This window comes from Pseudochaenichthys georgianus, chromosome 15 (genome assembly GCF_902827115.2).
Source record: "Pseudochaenichthys georgianus chromosome 15, fPseGeo1.2, whole genome shotgun sequence".
Classification (NCBI taxonomy): domain Eukaryota; kingdom Metazoa; phylum Chordata; class Actinopteri; order Perciformes; family Channichthyidae; genus Pseudochaenichthys; species Pseudochaenichthys georgianus.
The window spans coordinates 34,882,281-34,900,543 of record NC_047517.1 but is presented as its reverse complement, the minus strand read 5'-3'; the positions used below and the strand labels follow the sequence as shown (position 1 = coordinate 34,900,543).

General features: G+C 41.2%; 1 protein-coding gene across 1 annotated transcript in view; it reads left to right on the top strand.

Annotated features, from left to right (window-relative positions):
• Nucleotides 1–18,263, top strand: part of LOC117459435 (homeobox protein Meis1-like) — a 100,837-nt gene that overhangs the window by 55,567 nt on the left and 27,007 nt on the right. Inside the window, exon 9 of the mRNA XM_034100213.1 lies at nt 4,590–4,728. Within this exon, the coding sequence (XP_033956104.1) occupies nt 4,590–4,728 (139 nt within the window). The remainder of the gene's footprint in view (nt 1–4,589; nt 4,729–18,263) is intronic.

Genomic DNA, 18,263 nt, shown 5'->3' with positions numbered 1-18,263 from the left:
GTCACCAGTTCAAGTCCCGGCAAGACCAAGTGCTACCGAGGTGTCCCTGAGCAAGGCACTGTTCCCTACACAGCTCCCCGGGCGCCGTTCAAAATGGCTGCCCACTGCTCCTAACACTAGGATGGGTCAAATGCAGAGAAACAATTTCCCCACGAGGGATTAATAAAAGTCTATCCAATATTATGTTATGTTAAGGTATTAATATTGTTATTTCTACCTACACAACATTTCATTTTCCTGAGATAACATCTGAATGAAACCAATTAACTAAATGCTTTAAAATCACATACTTTAAAGTTAGGTTAAAGTGAAGTGGTATAGCGCCATAACATTTAGACCAGGAGCTAACCAGACAGCACGATGAACGAGAGAGGTTTACACAATCTGCACATCAGAACGCCTTGACTGTTAATTATCAGACCACTAAAAGTTACACAAAGTCTACGAAAAATACAGACAAAGAAAACATCACTCCTGGACTCCAGACCGATGAAATCACAGTGCGGACCCTCAAACAAACTGCTCACCCCTATGCAGTTACACTCACTGACACATTAACATACACTCAATATTCTTAATTAGCAAGGAGTGTCTCCATCCTCTGGGTCCACATGCCAGTCGTCCACGGCTGAGACGAGTCTGTCCTCATTACCATGACCCTCCTCCTCCTCCTCACTGTCCACTCCACTGCTCAACACACACCCACTCAAGCATGGACACCCTGCTAATTATGGCTTAATGTTTGTCTCTCTGTGTGTGTGTGTGTGTGTGTGTGTGTGTGTGTGTGTGTGTGTGTGTGTGTGTGTGTGTGTGTGTGTGTGTGTGTGTGTGTGTGTGTGTGTGTGTGTGTGTGTGTGTGTGTGTGTGTGTGTGTGTGTGTGTGTGTGTGTGTGTCCATGCACACCAATCAAAGGTACATGATTTGATGTTTGACACCAACAGTCTGCTAAGAAAAGAGAAAAAAGCTGCCATGTGCAAATGTTCTCAATTTATTAGCATTCTCAGGTCCGTTCTTTGCAGTAATTAAGGAGAAAAGATTATAAGTAATTACCGAGACTTCAATTTATTTTGTTTTATTTTAATTGCTTATTTAGTTGTATTAAATATATTCATTTAGAATTCAATACTTTTTGTTATTGTTTGTTCTTCAAATAATTCTTATAGAAATATAATATATTTTTAATCATTTTACATCAATCTTTCTCAATTTGATTTGATTGTACAACTACAATATTTGTATTGAAATAATTGTATTGTTTTTGAAATTTTATTAAAACCTTGTTTTCATTTTTATCGGGTTAAAGGTGGGGTAGGTAATTCACTTCAGAAACACTTTTTGTTATATTCCATGGAATGCTCTTAACATCCCGATAGCAATGAATACATTAAATGCTTTGACAATAAATACATTAAAAAATGTGGAAGCCGTGGCGCTGTAAAAAGCACGACCAATCATCTGAGCCGGCCCGGCTAAAGTAACTGGATGGCCTACCTGCCTGTCAGCCTTCCATCTGTGCACAAACTTATCTCGTGCCCTCATTGGTCGTGTGCGCGTTCGTGTGTGTTGGAGGAGGGGCTCTGTGAGGAAGTGGCAGATTTTCTCCGGTTGTGTATTTTCAAATTCTAGCGCACTCGAGCTGGTTTCTCCAAAATGACATACCCCGCCTTTAAATGATTTGATGTGAAATCAGAAGTTGATTCTTGACTCAATAAAGTTCCTGAGTACATTCAAACATTACATTTAAAATCAAGTGAGTGATATCTAAGCATATTTTGAATGACATTCTTTTTAAGTTTCAGTTAATCTTTTCGATCTCAGCTTAGGAAAGTAAACACCTAAATGAATATGAATTTAGATTAAATATTTTAAAAACAATTCAATTTTAACAAACTACTTTTAGACACCAACATAATACAGCAGATTTGGCTTAGGCCATTTTGCATATAGCTCTCAAACGCAGAAGCCACATCTCTTCTCTTTCAAAAGCATCCGTGGGCCGACAGGACATACATCACAGTTTGAGGGGAAATATGGGTCTCTTCACCTTCAATGATATTTAGAGACTACAAATCTGGCCAATAACATATTCATTAACACAGGAAGTATTGGCTCAAAAACAGCTAAATGAGGCCATAAAGTTTGTCCACCAACTCTCATTACCCGCTCAAACACACATGCACATGAGCACACATTTCTGAATCTACACACTCATCATATCACTGATGAAAGCTGTACATAGGAGGCAAGTTACAAAATGGGCGTCGACATTCATATGTAAATAAGATCAGGGCGGGCCTGCGTCCTCGGGCGCCCACGCTCCTTTGTTCGTGTCCAGTCAGATACACTCACCCAGAAACAATGAGGGGGGAGGCCAGGAGAGGGTGTGGTGGGGTGGGATGGGGGGGGTTATGTGACCAATGCCAACCCACCCTCCTGCCAACGGGGGGGGGGGGGGGGTGTCACACCAGGAGGGTCAGAAGACAGTGAAGAGGGTGAAAGGTCAGCAGCACGAGAGCGAGTATGTGGTTCAAGCTATTGTTTTGCACCAGTGTGTGTGTGTGTGTGTGTGTGTGTGTGTGTGTGTGTGTGTGTGTGTGTGTGTGTGTGTGTGTGTGTGTGTGTCTTAGTTCCCAATGCTAACTCAGTTTAAGATCCCATCAGTTACCAAAAGGCCAATAAAAGTACCAACTTTCAAAACTAAATGAAATATTTACACCCCATCTTTACTCCTTATCTTTTATTATTCATTCAGTAAAATCAGAGAGAAATCGGGAAGAGGATTACAGATTATAAACTAAACGCAACATACCACATTTTTTCTGTCTATTTCAATCTGTGTAACAGTAGGTTTAAGTGAGCAGGAGTTTTCTCACATGGCGTAAACGGCCACGCTACGGCACAATTATGAAAATCATTTGGTGAGGCTCTAAACATCTCAGAGCAATTTAGAAAATACTCAAGGACACATGAGGTAATCGCCCCGGGGGTGCCAACAAGCTTCAACATGACAGTTACGATTACAACGATTTCCACATACCACACGTCCATGCCCACACACAGAAAATATACACTTCCTGCACATGGACACATATAGATTCACGCAAATAAACACACACAGGGACATATATACACACAACCTCTAACTTCTCACACATCACAGATCTGATCTCCCCTTCACCACGACACACACACACACACACACACACACACACACACACACACACACACACACACACACACACACACACACACACACACACACACACACACACACACACACACACACACACACACACACACACACACACACACACACACACACACACACACACACACACACACACACACACACACATTATAACCGGCATAAACAAGAATGACAAGTTGAGATTAATGAAGGGCCCACCAGTGACAGACCAATTTAATTGTCAGCCATGATGGCCATTGAACTCCACCAGTGTATTTATACAAGGTTACCGCAGTGGCTTAAAATGTTGCTAATTGATCATGACCAATAAGTAATTGGAAAAACTGATAGTGTGTCCTTTCTCCACACGTGTCAAAGACACACACAGTCTCAGGGGCGAACGAGCCGGAGAACAATGAGTGAGAAGAGAGAGATTGGAGATAATGTGTGACATTTTATTGCTCGAGCCATGTAAGCGGAGAGGCTTTGCACTTTGGTTACCAGCCGATAACACGGTGGTGGCAGTGGTTTTAGTTTTGCCTATCAGCTTCATGTCTCTATAAAAGACAAGTCAGTTGTCTCTATTTTTACAGGGCCTTCATTTTATATGACTGGACAATATGTGTTGGATTTGGAAATGATAGTCTGTATATCCTGTGTATCCACCCATGGTGTGCACATGGAAATATGTTTATATTGTTTAAGATGCTGAAGGAAAACTGTATGCAGCAACCCATAGCGTTAAACGTGTGGATCATTTGGCATCACTTCACCTGAAACCATTTGTAACATGACGAATGGGGCTCACCAAGTGTTGAGAAAAGTCCGGACCAACTTTCATAGAAAAAAAAGTAGTGTTACATTATTATTATACCACTATACTGAAACACAACACACATTTTAAGTTGTATAGTACAAGTATAAAATATGTTTTATGTGTATTTTGTGGGGGGGGGGATTAGATTGTTCACTTGTGAAATGTTTTGTGTCCTAATTTTGTTAAAGCCAAAATCAATATGCAAAGACGATATTAAGAGGTTTTTATCAACTATTATCAACACAAATAGTTGACAAGAAAAAAAAACAACACTTATATTATTAAAAGGTACATACATCATAACGTTTGGGGCGATAGTTTGTGTAAATATGCACGCTCAAGAAGATCACTTCCTCATCAACAATTGTGAAGTCTTAGATAATACCAATCTGATTCATATTTAAAAATAAATAATCAAATGTTCGAAAGTAAAACGCTAATTTATGAAAGAATGGAAAAGTTCGAAATGACTAAAAACCGTAAAACGTTCTTCTCATGGTTCTTTGGTTCGGCTACTGTACTTCTTTGAACCCCCCCCCCCCAAATCTCCTTCATCTCTTACCTCTCACTTGTTTCCCCGTCAGCTCTGCTCTGAACCAAGACGTTTCCCAGGAGGTTTTTCTGGGTTATTCTAACCACAGAGAGCTGACAGTGGCCTTGGCTCCCGCTCGACTTTACGTCCTCCGCTGGCAGCCCAAGGCCTGGCTCACTGGGAAGGAATGTGTGAGAGAAAGACAGTGTAAATAAATACTGTAGGGTCCAACAGTGACACCGCAGCCAGAGGAGACCCGTTTCAGAGGGAACTCGAACAAAATAAAATTGGCGGCTGGAGAGAATATTGAAAACCATTTTAGCCACCTGTTTTATTCATAAAATATCTATTACGAATCATTTCTTCCAGATATAAACGAATAACATGAATTGCCTCTTCTAAATATACACCTGCACATGTGTGCTTGACATTTACAAAAAGTTATACATCAAACATATGCTGGGAATCAGTCTGCCTCTTGTCAGACTGATTGTCAAACAAAGAGCGCCCCGTTTCCTGATTGATACGTTATGAGTACGGGCTTTTTCCGACAGTCAGTAAAGGACTTCTACGGGAACCAAGAAGTCCCAGGGAATAGAGCAGGAAGTTCTTCGTACATTCCTTTTATTTGAGTTTTTAGCACAATTCAAGAGCTGATAGAAAAACTAGACTGATACCAGTGGTATGTTTATCAAAACGTAAACTGTAAGACACGTCGAGCAAGATATGAAAACTGAAATTGGACATGAAAGATTTAATGCCAACCTCTTGCCCATATTAGGTCATGAATAGTGCAACAGTCCTTTGCACTGACTTCAATGGGAAGTCATGAAAAAAACTCACATCTCTTTCTCTGACTGTTATAAAGTAAATGACGATGTGACATAAGTCATATGCAATACTCTGCAGGGAGTGTGATCTCCGTGACACTCTTCAAACATCAGTGCCAAACACAGAGTTTGTTGTTCCCCTTAATACCAACTACCGTACTTTTCGGACTATAAGCGACTTTTCCCCCCATTTTTTTTGTACAGCTAACGGCAGTGGTGTAGTGGGCGTTGGATGCGGGGGTACGCCGTACCCCCACTTATTTGGAGCATGATCTTTTTTGGAATAGTCTAATAAATATAAAATCATTGCCAGTCTTATCAGTTGCAAGTGTGTATTTGTTGTAATAATGACAAAAACATAATACATTTCACAGTAATTATAATAAAAAATAAAAACGATTTCCTTAAAGAATTATGATTAGTCATCACGCTCGTGACCCCGCGGCGAGCTGTGGGTGCCAGCTTACCGCCCGCCGATTTTGCGGCAGCTCTTTCCCTCAAGAACGCTCACGAAAAAGCTCTATAATGGCAGGCAAACATTTTTTACTTGACTTCTTTTCTAAAAAGAATATAATTCACAAGAAGAAAGAGTCTAGCAGCACCAAAGCTACAAGTGAAGCTGCTACTAGTACTACAGTACATCATCAGAAGAGCCGCCTAAAGACGTGGATAATGCTAGCTAACGTGCACGTTAGCTGCGCTAGCAACGTTCCCCTGGCTAGCTCAAGCTCATCTTTCCCAGAGGTATGGACGGAGGAGATGTGGCGGAGGAAACGAGAGGCATACCCGTGGATAGACTGCAAAGCTGGGAAACTGGGCTGCAAAGTTTGTTCATCCATATCTGATGTATCAGTCTTCAAAACGCAAGGTGTGTGTGTGTGTGTGTGTGTGTGTGTGTGTGTGTGTGTGTGTGTGTGTGTGTGTGTGTGTGTGTGTGTGTGTGTGTGTGTGTGTGTGTGTGTGTGTGTGTGTGTGTGTGTGTGTGTGTGTGTGTGTGTGTGTGTAAAAAAAGCAGCGCTGTCTGCTTATTTGCAATGTAGGCTAAGCCTAATCAGAATAATTTCCAGTCCAGATTCAATGTTTGCATTAGTAGGCTATATATATTTTTCGTTTTGTTTATTTAATAAGTTAATTTCAGGACAACTTTGGGAATTTTGTTTGTTTGTTATGAGTTTTAAATAGATTTTGAAAGTGGAGATAGAGAGAGAGAAAAGCAGCGCTGTCTGCTTAGTTGCAATACTGTAGTTTATGCAATTTAGGCCTATACATTATTTATGTAACGTATGTGCCAGTGTGTCCATGGTTTTGAGTCTGTGTGTGTTGAGCGCAGCGCCGTCTGCTTTTTGCAGTACAGTAAGTAAAGTAGGACTAAGCATACCGGTAGTTTCTGTGGACCTGTCTGCCCGTTTTGTGAGTGCACTGCGCGCGTGCGCACTTGTTTGGCATTGTTTGGGATGACCTAATTTAAAATAGCGTCCCCCCAGTAAAAAAATCTCCACTACACCTCTGGCTAACGGCCACTAGGGAACCTCCTAAATCTATGGATTTTACAGGTAAAATTAACCACCTTTAACTCTATGGGCTCCATGACCGGTCCGCGCCCGCCACCTCTAAGGGGCGGGCTCCAGCAGGAAAAGCTGGAGGCCGGAAAAGAGTGAGACAGGTAGCGCGCCAAAGTAGAAGTGGAACCGAGAGACAGAACGAGAGCAAGACAGACGGACAATTTAGCTGCTGCGGCTCATATGCAGGCGCGCTTTATAGTCTGAAAAGTACGGTAAATGTTTCAGTTTGAAGCAACTCACCAGTTTCTTTTAGTTATCAGAAACCTATAAACAAACATTGTGCAACAAAAGGTCCTTCTGAAATCAAATCACTTTTTGTTTTTCAAATTGTTATTGCTCAACAGTGAGACGAAATATGAAATGTCCACAACACATATCCAAAAAAACACTAAAAGGTGTGATTGCGCCTTTAGATTTCATGAATGCTGATTCATTAAAAGTGGCAACACATTCAACTCTAAGCAGCTGATACACATCACCTCCAAATATCACTCTGTAAACATATTTGCCAATTGGAGTCATTTCTGGTGGCACTGAAAGCGCTGTGACATCACTAATACTGCAGCAGTAAGTGCACAACGCTTACATTTGCATTCATCGCTAAAAACACATGTTCAAGAATTGATCATAACCTGCCCTATTTTGCCAAGTTTCCCCGGGGCCTGCTGTTAGCGTAAAAGCTAATGATATCGAGGGAGCTAGGTGTGTGCGCCTGTTGGTATGGGTGCGTATGGAGGGGGGAGGGGGGAGGGGGGGTAAAGGTGTTCACCCTACTTGCTGAGTTGATGCAAACCTCCGCAGACACCTATGCTGAGGAGGGAGGGTGTGACCTCACCCCTGACATGGGAGTTGGCACCTGTCACACACATTAACACTCGCATATGCAAACACACAGAAACTTGCATTTATAAATGAGATCTGCACAAAGGCACCAACCGAAACGCTTACATCTACTCACTCGCACAACACACACATGCAAACACACCCTCCCATGGCCTGTCTGCCACCTCCTGTTGGCAGCCGGCTGGCGCGCACAGTGGGCTGCTCAGATAAGAGGACACACACAGGCTATGTTTCAAGCTAGGGTGTGTAACAACAGAGGAAATCAGGGAGCTGATTAAAGTCCTGCCAGGTAAATAAAACAGTAGGTCATCCATTATGAAAGACCGAGGTAATTAGTGCATGTCTTGGGTTTAAGTAGAAGAATCTAAAGTAAGAGGGAATTCTTTAAAGACTTAAGGAAGTAATGGACAGGGACACTAAATTGCTGAATCAAGATGACTCAAACATCTGCATGACGCTCTCATCCAAAGTAAACATTTTGGAAACTATTGATCAGTCTACAAGACAGGAGACATTAGTATGCATCCAAGATTTTCACAATTGAATATGACTTTAATAGCATTACTTGTCCTTGGAGCATATCTAGAAAGGAAGAAGTGGCCTAGAATCACAGGTTTATTGACCTAGCAACATTGTTTTTTAACTGAAGACACATATTTCTTTTTAATAATCTGTTTCACATTTGTTGCTCGCTGCTAGGGTTTCCTTTCCATGTTGCCAACACAAATCGGTTGTATCACCAGCTTCATACAGCCGAGGAAAAGAGACAGAGAGGTGAAAAGTGAATAAGATGGATGAGCCAAAACCAATTGAGTCTATGAAGCTGTCTTAATGATCCAGAATAAGCACTTGACCAAAGATAACATCACACACTGGAGCTATATTTATGGTGCAGATACAATATTTATATAGTGAGTCATAATGTCTGGTCCTGGAAAACAGCTGCAGGGATATCAGACTGTTATTTTCGCAATTAAAATACCTAAATTCTTAAACAGGATATACTATAAAATATTCTCCATGCTATGTCCAGGCTATCAAATACCTAACTGATATTTATAGTGTCTTTTATATCATACTTTTGATGATTACTTCTAACATGGTATTTGTTTTCATCAATTAGTCATCAGTGAGAAAGAAGAATGCAGATTACGATCAGTGAGGAAGTTAAAGATAAATATCGAAGAGCAAATAGACTGTTAGAGACAGTTTGAAGAGCAAGAAGTAAACATGGCTCCTTATTACCCAACTACGGAAGAGGATTAGGGCCAGATGGGAAATAAATTATGAGATCTGACGAAAAGAGATTTTTTTTTTTTTAGATCCTCGACCGTACCTAACATTTAACCATACTATGGACATTTCTAAAACAGAGAACAATGATAAATAAAAATACTATATTATTAAAATCCTGTATCCTGGTTGGAAAGGAGGAAGCACCTGTGAATTCCATCTTTTCTGAGGAAGGACCAAATACACCCACCCAATAGGACAAAGTTGATTCAGATATCAATTTGTGAGAATGGTTGAAAGAGAAAGCATGAAAAAAAATCACATATCCGTAAACCTTCGTCTGGACTGACTGGACATCAGCCCTTCTGTCCAACTCGATCTTTAGTGAATAATGGATTGAGGTACTATCACACACAGAGAGGAGGATCAACCTCGGTATCCCAGACTAAACATTGGCCTAGATGAGCGGATGACTATTCCAGTCTATTGTGTTTCGATTTTTTAATGAAAAGCAGCTAATTAGGGATAAATAAATCATGCCAGGCTATCTGTGGCTGTCAGTCCGGTGTTTGGTGTCGGATCAAAGATCTAAGACACAGCGAGGTCCAGATGAGAGTTAATAATGGAAAACTCTCTGTTTCAAGTGCTCATAGTACACAACAGATGTCTAGCTTGCTAACAATGTGTTTAGCCTTTGTTAATGTTGGCTAGCATGACAATGTTTCATGAATCTATTCATACTGTCTGAGAGTTCGCTTTCATACTTTCTTTCACTACAGTATGTGGACACCCTGTTACATCTACTTGTTCAGGTTTAAAGCTAGGTCTCTCACTTCAATCAAGGGAAATATAGATGCCACCAACTGCAACAATGGTTTGGACAAAAATGTCAACTTTGCAAATCTCACAATCCAGTTTCAACATGTTCGCTCGACTGTACACGAAGAAATCCATGAAGAAGTCCTTAAAGGTGGGGTAGGTAATTTTGGAGAAACCAGCTCGAGTGCGCTAGAATTTGAAAATACACAGCCGGAAAAAATCTGCCACTCCAACACACACGAACGCGCACATGACCAATGAGGGCACGAGATACGTTTGTGCCCAGATGGAAGGCTGACAGGCAGGTAGGCCATCCAGTTACTTTAGCCGGGCCGGCTCAGACGATTGGTCGTGCTCTTTACAGCGCCACGGCTTCCACAGATGACTTTTTTTTATAGATTTGTTGTCAAAGCACTTCAGATATTCATTGCCATCAGGATGTTAAGAGCATTCCATGGAATATAACAAAAAGTGTTTCTCGAGCCGGTTTCTCAAACTTACCTACCCCACCTTTAAAGAAAATGTTTTTTATTTTACCGTGAGAGCCATGACCTCTTTGCCTAACATCACCTTTGGGTTGAACTGAAATGCCGACTGTGCGCCAGGCCTTATTACCCAACACCAGTGGCCAACATCACTAATGCTCCTGTGGCTGAATGGAACAACTGTCTATTCAGAAACAATATAAAAGCTGGCATGGGAAACGCGTTAGTCATCATAACCATCGTCATTTTACACATCACAGTCGAGACTATTCGACTTGGAAGGGCATAACCAAATGGATGGAAATGAACAATTCTCAGCTGTGGACAAGAGCTGAAATGTATGTACATTCCTTCTGTCTTCTAAAAGTACAAGACTTGTGAAGGAAGCTTTAAAGTATCTTTGAAGGACATCGCTGCATTGTATCCCTAGTTCTCTAGCATTCATACACAGACCTCATTTAACTTCTGCTTTCAAATGCAAAACAAATTGAGACAAAATACCACCAAGATCCAGAGGGGCGTTATGGAAATAAAGGAAGAATCAGGTCATGTTTGATATTATGCACAGTATGTACAGAGGCACGGGGACAAAAAAGAGCATTAATGCAACTATTAAGAGACTCTTTCCCCAGTCTTATTCATTAAACATAGAAAGTTCTCACACTCGCAGTGAGTTCCCCCCCTTGAGATGAAATTCTAATGTGATATTAAAAGATCTGGGACAATGGCAGCTTATTACCATGAGGCAGGCAGCCATGTACTGCATATGTAAACACGAACGAGATGCAAACCCTGACGTTGTCTCACAGCAAGTACAGCTCTCAAGAGAACAGCAATTTTCTTGAATCTGTTTTCACACAGCTTGTACGTGTGTGTGTGTGTGTGTGTGTGTGTGTGTGTGTGTGTGTGTGTGTGTGTGTGTGTGTGTGTGTGTGTGTGTGTGTGTGTGTGTGTGTGTGTGTGTGTGTGTGTGTGTGTGTGTGTGTGTGTGTGTGTGTGTGTGTGTGTGTGTGTGTGTGTACGAAGCAGAGGCTGGAATTGCAGCTTTAGTCCTGAATGAGGATCAGCTCTCGAGAAGCGCTCACGCTACATTAAGCAGAAACAGAGAGTCGAGGCCATCCAGCTGGTTACACAGCTCACCTCACCTGACATTGTGTGCCTATTAATGTAAATTATATACACCGTATTTTGGTTTTTATGCATGTATGAAGCCGTTCAACCAGCACTAGGCTGCTGGAGCAAAGTGGCTCGATATATATATATATTTTTAAATAACTGTGTCTGAATGTGCTTACACAAAGCCGTGAGAGCCACTGATACAATTTCTCAACCTCTCTGCACCTCTCGGGGTGAAAAGTGTATCACCTTGGAAACACATCCACAAGCAACGCGTCTCACACTCTCATAACTGTACGGAGGAAAAAGGCAATTACAAGAAGACAAACACATGCTGTTTGTGAGTGCAAAACAGCAAAGAGATCTCACATTTACGAGCCTCTTCAGTGCCGGTTTATCTTAATTGAGCAAACATCTGTTGTCTTTGTGGATTTCACGAGAAGAGCAGTGCAACGAGAGTTAAGCCAAAGTAAGCACGGCAGAGTTGAATAGAAAAATGACAGCTGTATTGATCAATATTTAAATTATATAATTGGTAAGATAGCCCAACTTCACCTCACCAAGCATAGGCTACTGTCCACAAAACACTGACCCAGATATAGATATAAAAAGTAGACACCACCTTCTCTCTGGTCTGCATCTAAGGGTGGAATCAATGACCCTCTCCAAGTGTGATACTGACAGCCAAATGCCATCCTGCTCTACTGCAAACCCTCCTTCCACTGCTTAATTTATTACGTTTAAATTAAATCCAGTGAAATTCAATATTTTAATTGAATGTTTAGAGCCTGAGTGTTCAGTGATAAATTTCCATTGGCGCCCTGCGCTCCACTATCATGTTTCTCGACCTAATTACATTTGCATAAATGATGTTCGTCATTATTATCACGGGTTGGGTACGCACTAGAGGGGTGCGAGAAGAAGAAGCTGTGCGGTGTGAAGGGGCAAGGGCGTGCTGAAAGGACACTGGCATTAATGATATTTCTTTCACTTGATGACCCACAAGAGGTCTGAGGATCTTCAGTGTGGTGCGACTGAGAGTGGATGGTTTCCAAGAAGCGAGCAATATCAAGTCTCAGTCCCCGAACAACCGCTGACGTACATGACAAAGCTGCCGCAGTTCACTTCAGACAGAACAGAAGTGTATGACCTACTGTCTGAGATCAATGAAAAATACATTTATCTCATATTGATAATGTCGGGCTAATCTAATGCAAAGGCAGTACAGTTTATTATGTGTTGACCTTTACCTGTTGTTCATTTATCACTGTTACAGACAACAGAGCTCAATGATTGCTGCACAATACTTAGAGGGTAAGGCACAAAGTTGCAAAACTCATTCCTGCATTAATCAATATTCTTTATATTGACTCGTAAAGTGAAAGGTTTGCCAGATTACCACCCAACGTTGCAGCTCCGTGGTCTTTTTAAATGTATGTTAGTTTGAGATGAAGTTGAGTCTCCTAAAGGAAGCAATTTCCAGCAACAACAACAATGAAGGAAATACACACCCGCACACAACCTGCCCGGCAACAAAGGCAGACAGATAAGCTAACGGCTAACTGGTGAACACAGTCAAGCAATAAGAGCCATCTATCTTTTTCCAAGAGTAGGAGGAGACAGAAACGTTATGAAAGGCCTACAAGGTAAATAATTAATGGGCTTACTTTTGTCAAGTGGGCAGAGAAACAACTCCAAATGAATGCTAATGTTAATCCATGTCTGCTTAATGTGGAAACAGGCAACCGTTTGCTAACACATGGACTTTTCAAGGCCTGTATTTTATGGCTGTGGTCAGCAACAACAGCTAACACCTCACACAACCTCCCGTTATTATCCTCCCAGCAAACAATTGGAGTAATTGGAACAAACCAACAGCAGGGAAGCTCACAGTATCCACATTTATGTAAACTATATATGTAACCTTGTTCAATGTGATATTTAACAACCCCATTTCCTTTACAAATCCACATACAATCATTGAACAAAATACGCCAGAAACCACCAACACAACCAATGTAATCAAAAACACATACAAGTGAAACCCCCCTCTCTTCAGACATGGTACAACCAGGAAGTACAAACTGAAACACAACTTTCCCAAGCAGACAATTTGAACATCTTGAAACAAACTGGCTCAATTAATTCAAAGATTATAATTAGGTTTAGAAGAATGTATTAGTTTTATAAAATTAACAATGGTGAGAAGATAGTGAAAGGAGTGTATGCATGTCTCAATGGTGCAAACCAAAGAAAAAGGAGCAGGGTGGATGTCAGCTGTAGCTTGGCTAGATTTGTTGTTTTAGTTTTTGAAGAGTTCGGACTGTAGTCACATACTTCCAACGCTGCAGAGAATAAACTCTCCTTAGTTACAACATCTCAGTCATGGAAGGAAATGCAACACTGTGAGATGGAAAAGAGTCTTTTTAATTGCAAAAATAACTTCTTAAGCCGCTTATATAATGGTGCATCTGTCACCGTTTGTTTATGTTTCTCTCTACAAACTAAAGCTCTGACATACAGTAAATTAGAGGCAATAAGATTACAAATATTTGCCTTCACACATCTTTGCTTTCGAGGAAACGTGTCAGCATGTTAAACTTTGCAGCAGTAATCCTATCCTAAGACAGAACAGACAATTGTGAGGATGATGCATGGACCACAGCATCCCTCCATTAGCCCACACTGGGTCTCTGTCAGAGCCATAACGGATGGCAGTGGGTAAGGTGACACCCGGTAACAGTAACACCACTTGTGGTCGTATGTACACAGTGCTTCAGAGCTCTAAAGTGGGTGTCAACCACTGATGTCGGCAGGCTGAGGGAACAATGTGTTCCTAAGGAGGAAAGTGGGATGAGAAGAGATGAGCGTGGAGATTAGGGAGATGAGTGTTGGCAAGGGTGGCAGCTTTCCTAACGTTTACACACACTAAGGTTACTTGAGGTTTTTAAATGTATAAGTGTTAAAGAAGGCCCTGAGGTAGAGCTAAGGCTAGGTTTTTCATATTTTGATGGATACTGTGATGTACTCTTTTATTATTCTTCATCGCTCTTGCTCACAAAATATCCTAAAATGTTTTCTAATTATTGTGTCTGTTTTAAAATTTTATTCATGGAGAAAAACCTTTCCCATTATGAACAGAATCAATATGTTTGTGGTTGGGTTTTAATCGATGAGGCCGAAAATAACTGAAGAATACAAGCTAATGTCGAACATCATGCAAACTATTACAAATCCAGAAATGTTTCTCACGACATGGGAGCGCAAATCGAGAAATTACTTTATGTATTATTTATAATCAACAGCAAATACATTTTGAAAGAAACTTGCAGAAATAGCTTTTATTCAAAGTTGTTGCCATAGCAATAATGACCAGTCCCTTACAACGTGTGTCATGTGTTCCCTACAATGACCCACACAATAACAGTTTAAGCATGATTCTACATTTGGATGGTTATATTTCACATCCCTTGGTTAAGGTTACGGAAAGAGTGTGGTCTGGGTCAAATATTGAAAAAGTCATAATTGACTCAAAGCACGACACAAGACGTGTTCACAATATTTCCCTTACCTTAACAAAAGTGCTTTTGTTTCCTAAACCCTAACCACGCACGTCAAAGGATACAAGTGTTGGAAAGAAACACATAATCCAGGCTGCAATTATGTTAACTCTCAAAATGGTATTTGTTTAATCTGTTAGTAGTATATGTGCTTTCTCGGCCACAGGGTTGACCACACCAGAAATAAGAAGCATGAATATGGTACTTAGATGTATGATGAGAAAGACAACTCCAACTCCAACAGTCCTGTATTTGGAGAATGTGCTCAACATATTAACAGTAAGCTGGTGTTTTCTTGTTTTAGTTCGTTTACACACACAAATATCTGGGCTAAGATACAGGAGAGAGGTGTCTTTTACTTCCCTGGTTATATTTAATAAAGTAGTAGTTTATTTGTTATTGCTGCCATCATAATGGTCAGAAGATGTAACTGTGAAGCCTCAGCTTGATCATGTTTTATGAAAATTAAATATTGATATTATGTGAATGATATAATGATCAGGCGTCTCTTAAATTGTTACAGATTCTCTCTCCCTAAATTTGAGTGTAATTTATCCCCAAAAATCGAGACAAAATGCACCATAAAAAAAAAGCATCATAAAAGAAAATTCCATTTCCCTTTTTTTTATTTATATATATATTTTTGATTCAAATTGTCTACATCATTATCATAATTTATTTTCGCCACGATATTTGTGTCATCTGATCTGAAACTTTAAATGAAAGTTATTATTTATCGTTTCCAGCTGGGTGAAAAAAAACTTCGAGCGGCATAAACGTGTACCTCCAGAACTGTTGCCTGTATTTTCTGTGAGATATGATCTGTAATTTACACTGAAGGGAAAAAAAACACTGAATGTAAATAATGGAGCCGAGGTCTGAGTTTCAAAGTGACAGCTTTTCAGGATGACGTCAGCCGGGGCTCTTGTTTGTATAACGTCGGCTGCTTCTTGATTAAAAGCCTGCTCAGATTTTCACCCCGAGGACTTCTCAAGAGGAGTAGCCTGGCTTCGGCTTCGGTGACCAGATCCTGTTAAGAACTGCAAAGAGGTTTCTCCTCTTCGCTGCGGAAATAACTGTCGTAATGTCTGCCCTTCTTCACCACTTAGGAATGCTTTTGCTCTGCCTCCCTCTCACTTTCCTTCTCTTTCTTTCTTTGTACTCCCATGCTGAGAAGAGTAAGTGAGAAAAATGATTAAATCATATTTTGTGGGGGTAGGGGCTGGGCACGACAGACAGGGGCTCTTAAAACAACACTAGGTACATCATCAAAAAGCTATTTTGGCGCTTATGTTACAGCCACTGACGGGCCGTTACACAGCGCCCCATGGTGTGGGGCTGGTGGTTAAAATATGAGTGGGGCTGAGAGGACCTCCTTACAGTGATTGAGGAGGATTCCCCACTGTGCAAGGCAAGCGTGAGGTTAAAGCCCCGAAAGATTCACTGCACACTGCGCTGCTGGACAAGATAAACCTGTCGTACTGATTCCCCCCCAAAAACAACGCAGGAGGTTGCGTCTGATGTGCCTGGATACAACCGACTACCTTCCATTAAACACAATAGGTCATTTAAAAACCCACGAGAGAACAAATCTGCTCAGAAATTCAGGTCATGTCTGATTTGCTTGACTCCAAACACATTTCCAGACGGAGAACTTCTTTTTCAGTTTGGAGGAAGCCTTCTCTTTCCCCTGCAAGCGCACGGAAACCGATAGCATAATGTGTCCGCTTAGGGAAGCTCCCGTCGCCACTAAACCTTTGTTGGAATTAAAGCCAATGCAGGGTGGAGATGCCCAGGGGACCCTGGTGTTGTCTGAAAAGTCGGGAGTAGAGTTACCAGAAAACCCCATCCCTTGAGTCCGACCCCAAACCATGACCCCTTCCCACCCGAGGGATGGTCCGATGTACAGGTAAGGAATGAACACAGCGCTTCATGACACTGAGATGGTAAGTGGTGCCATTGTCAAAAGGGCCATCAGGAGGTTAAGTGTCCCGCAAAAAGATCCTATTCACCCGATTCTCTCCAAACCGCCATCCCGCCACCACTCGATAGATGTGCAGCGTTCCCTCATACGCCACACTCACAGAGACCAAAGCACCATGACCTCCTTATTTGACTGGATTGTGTTTTTCTTTTCCTCCTTTTTGTTTTCTATTTCATCACTGCTGACTTCAAAGCGGCCGCGATGACAGGCGGTTACACTGAGAGGCTGTCACTGGACGACTTCAAACGCTGCCATATAATGCCACATTGTCATAACTAGCTACCTGGGCCCCCCGTTATGATGTGAAGATGATATGCCCTCCTTGACCTCAAAGTGTCCTATTATAACAAGCGTTTTGTGCCCCGGTCTTTCCATACCGGTTGAACGCTGGTTTGAATTAGCTGGATATACTGTAGATAGAGTATTCTATAATAACTGTGGTTAATCCTGAGTGGTGGAAATCTCAAACAGGTATTTTCTTTGATTGAAAACATTCCTAACTCCATTCATGGTTTCATTTATAAAAAAAAAAAAAAAGAGAGAAATCATGTTGACTTTTAGAACTGATAAAAGTTTAGCCCAATTATTGATTTTATTGTATCCTTTCTTTCAGGTTTTCTGTTAGTTTGAATTATATGTTGCATGTATCATAGAGTCTGTGATAACAACTTTATTTTACAATGAAAACATATACAGTGCAATAATCATATGGTCAACGATCAATGGTCGTGTAAGAAGTTTACAAAACAACTTGTGTCGTCCCTTATATCAAAACATCGTCAAAGCTTACCAAACGGTTTTTAATTTGGTTTGGCTTCCTGAGACTCCCAGCAGGTTTACTAACTCTGGAAAAATGCTTATTGACTCTTCCTTTCATCAACTTTTGTCTGAATGATTCTGCAGCATGTTAACCCCACTACTCCAGGTACATAAATATAGTGATTGTTTGTGAGTTTTGGATCCTCTGGTAATGAAATGGAAATGTTTTGAGGTTCACTTCTTCTCTCTTCTTTAACAAGTAAGAACAGGTGGAAAGCCTCTCTCTGATGATTGTATTTTACAGGTCGTTCACCAGGAAGTCAGTCAATGATACTCACATGTGGACGTTTCTCACAACAGTTCCTTCAACATTTGTCACCGTCTCTCCCTCTCCCTCTATCTCCTTCCGCCTCACCACAACTTTCCCCTGTCACGGCATATTAAAAGTGGTTTACATGTGCATGTCCAATGCGATGAATATGGATGTGACCTCTTTCTTTGGTGCCTGGTCGCCCGCCTGCCCTGTCGCTAGCCC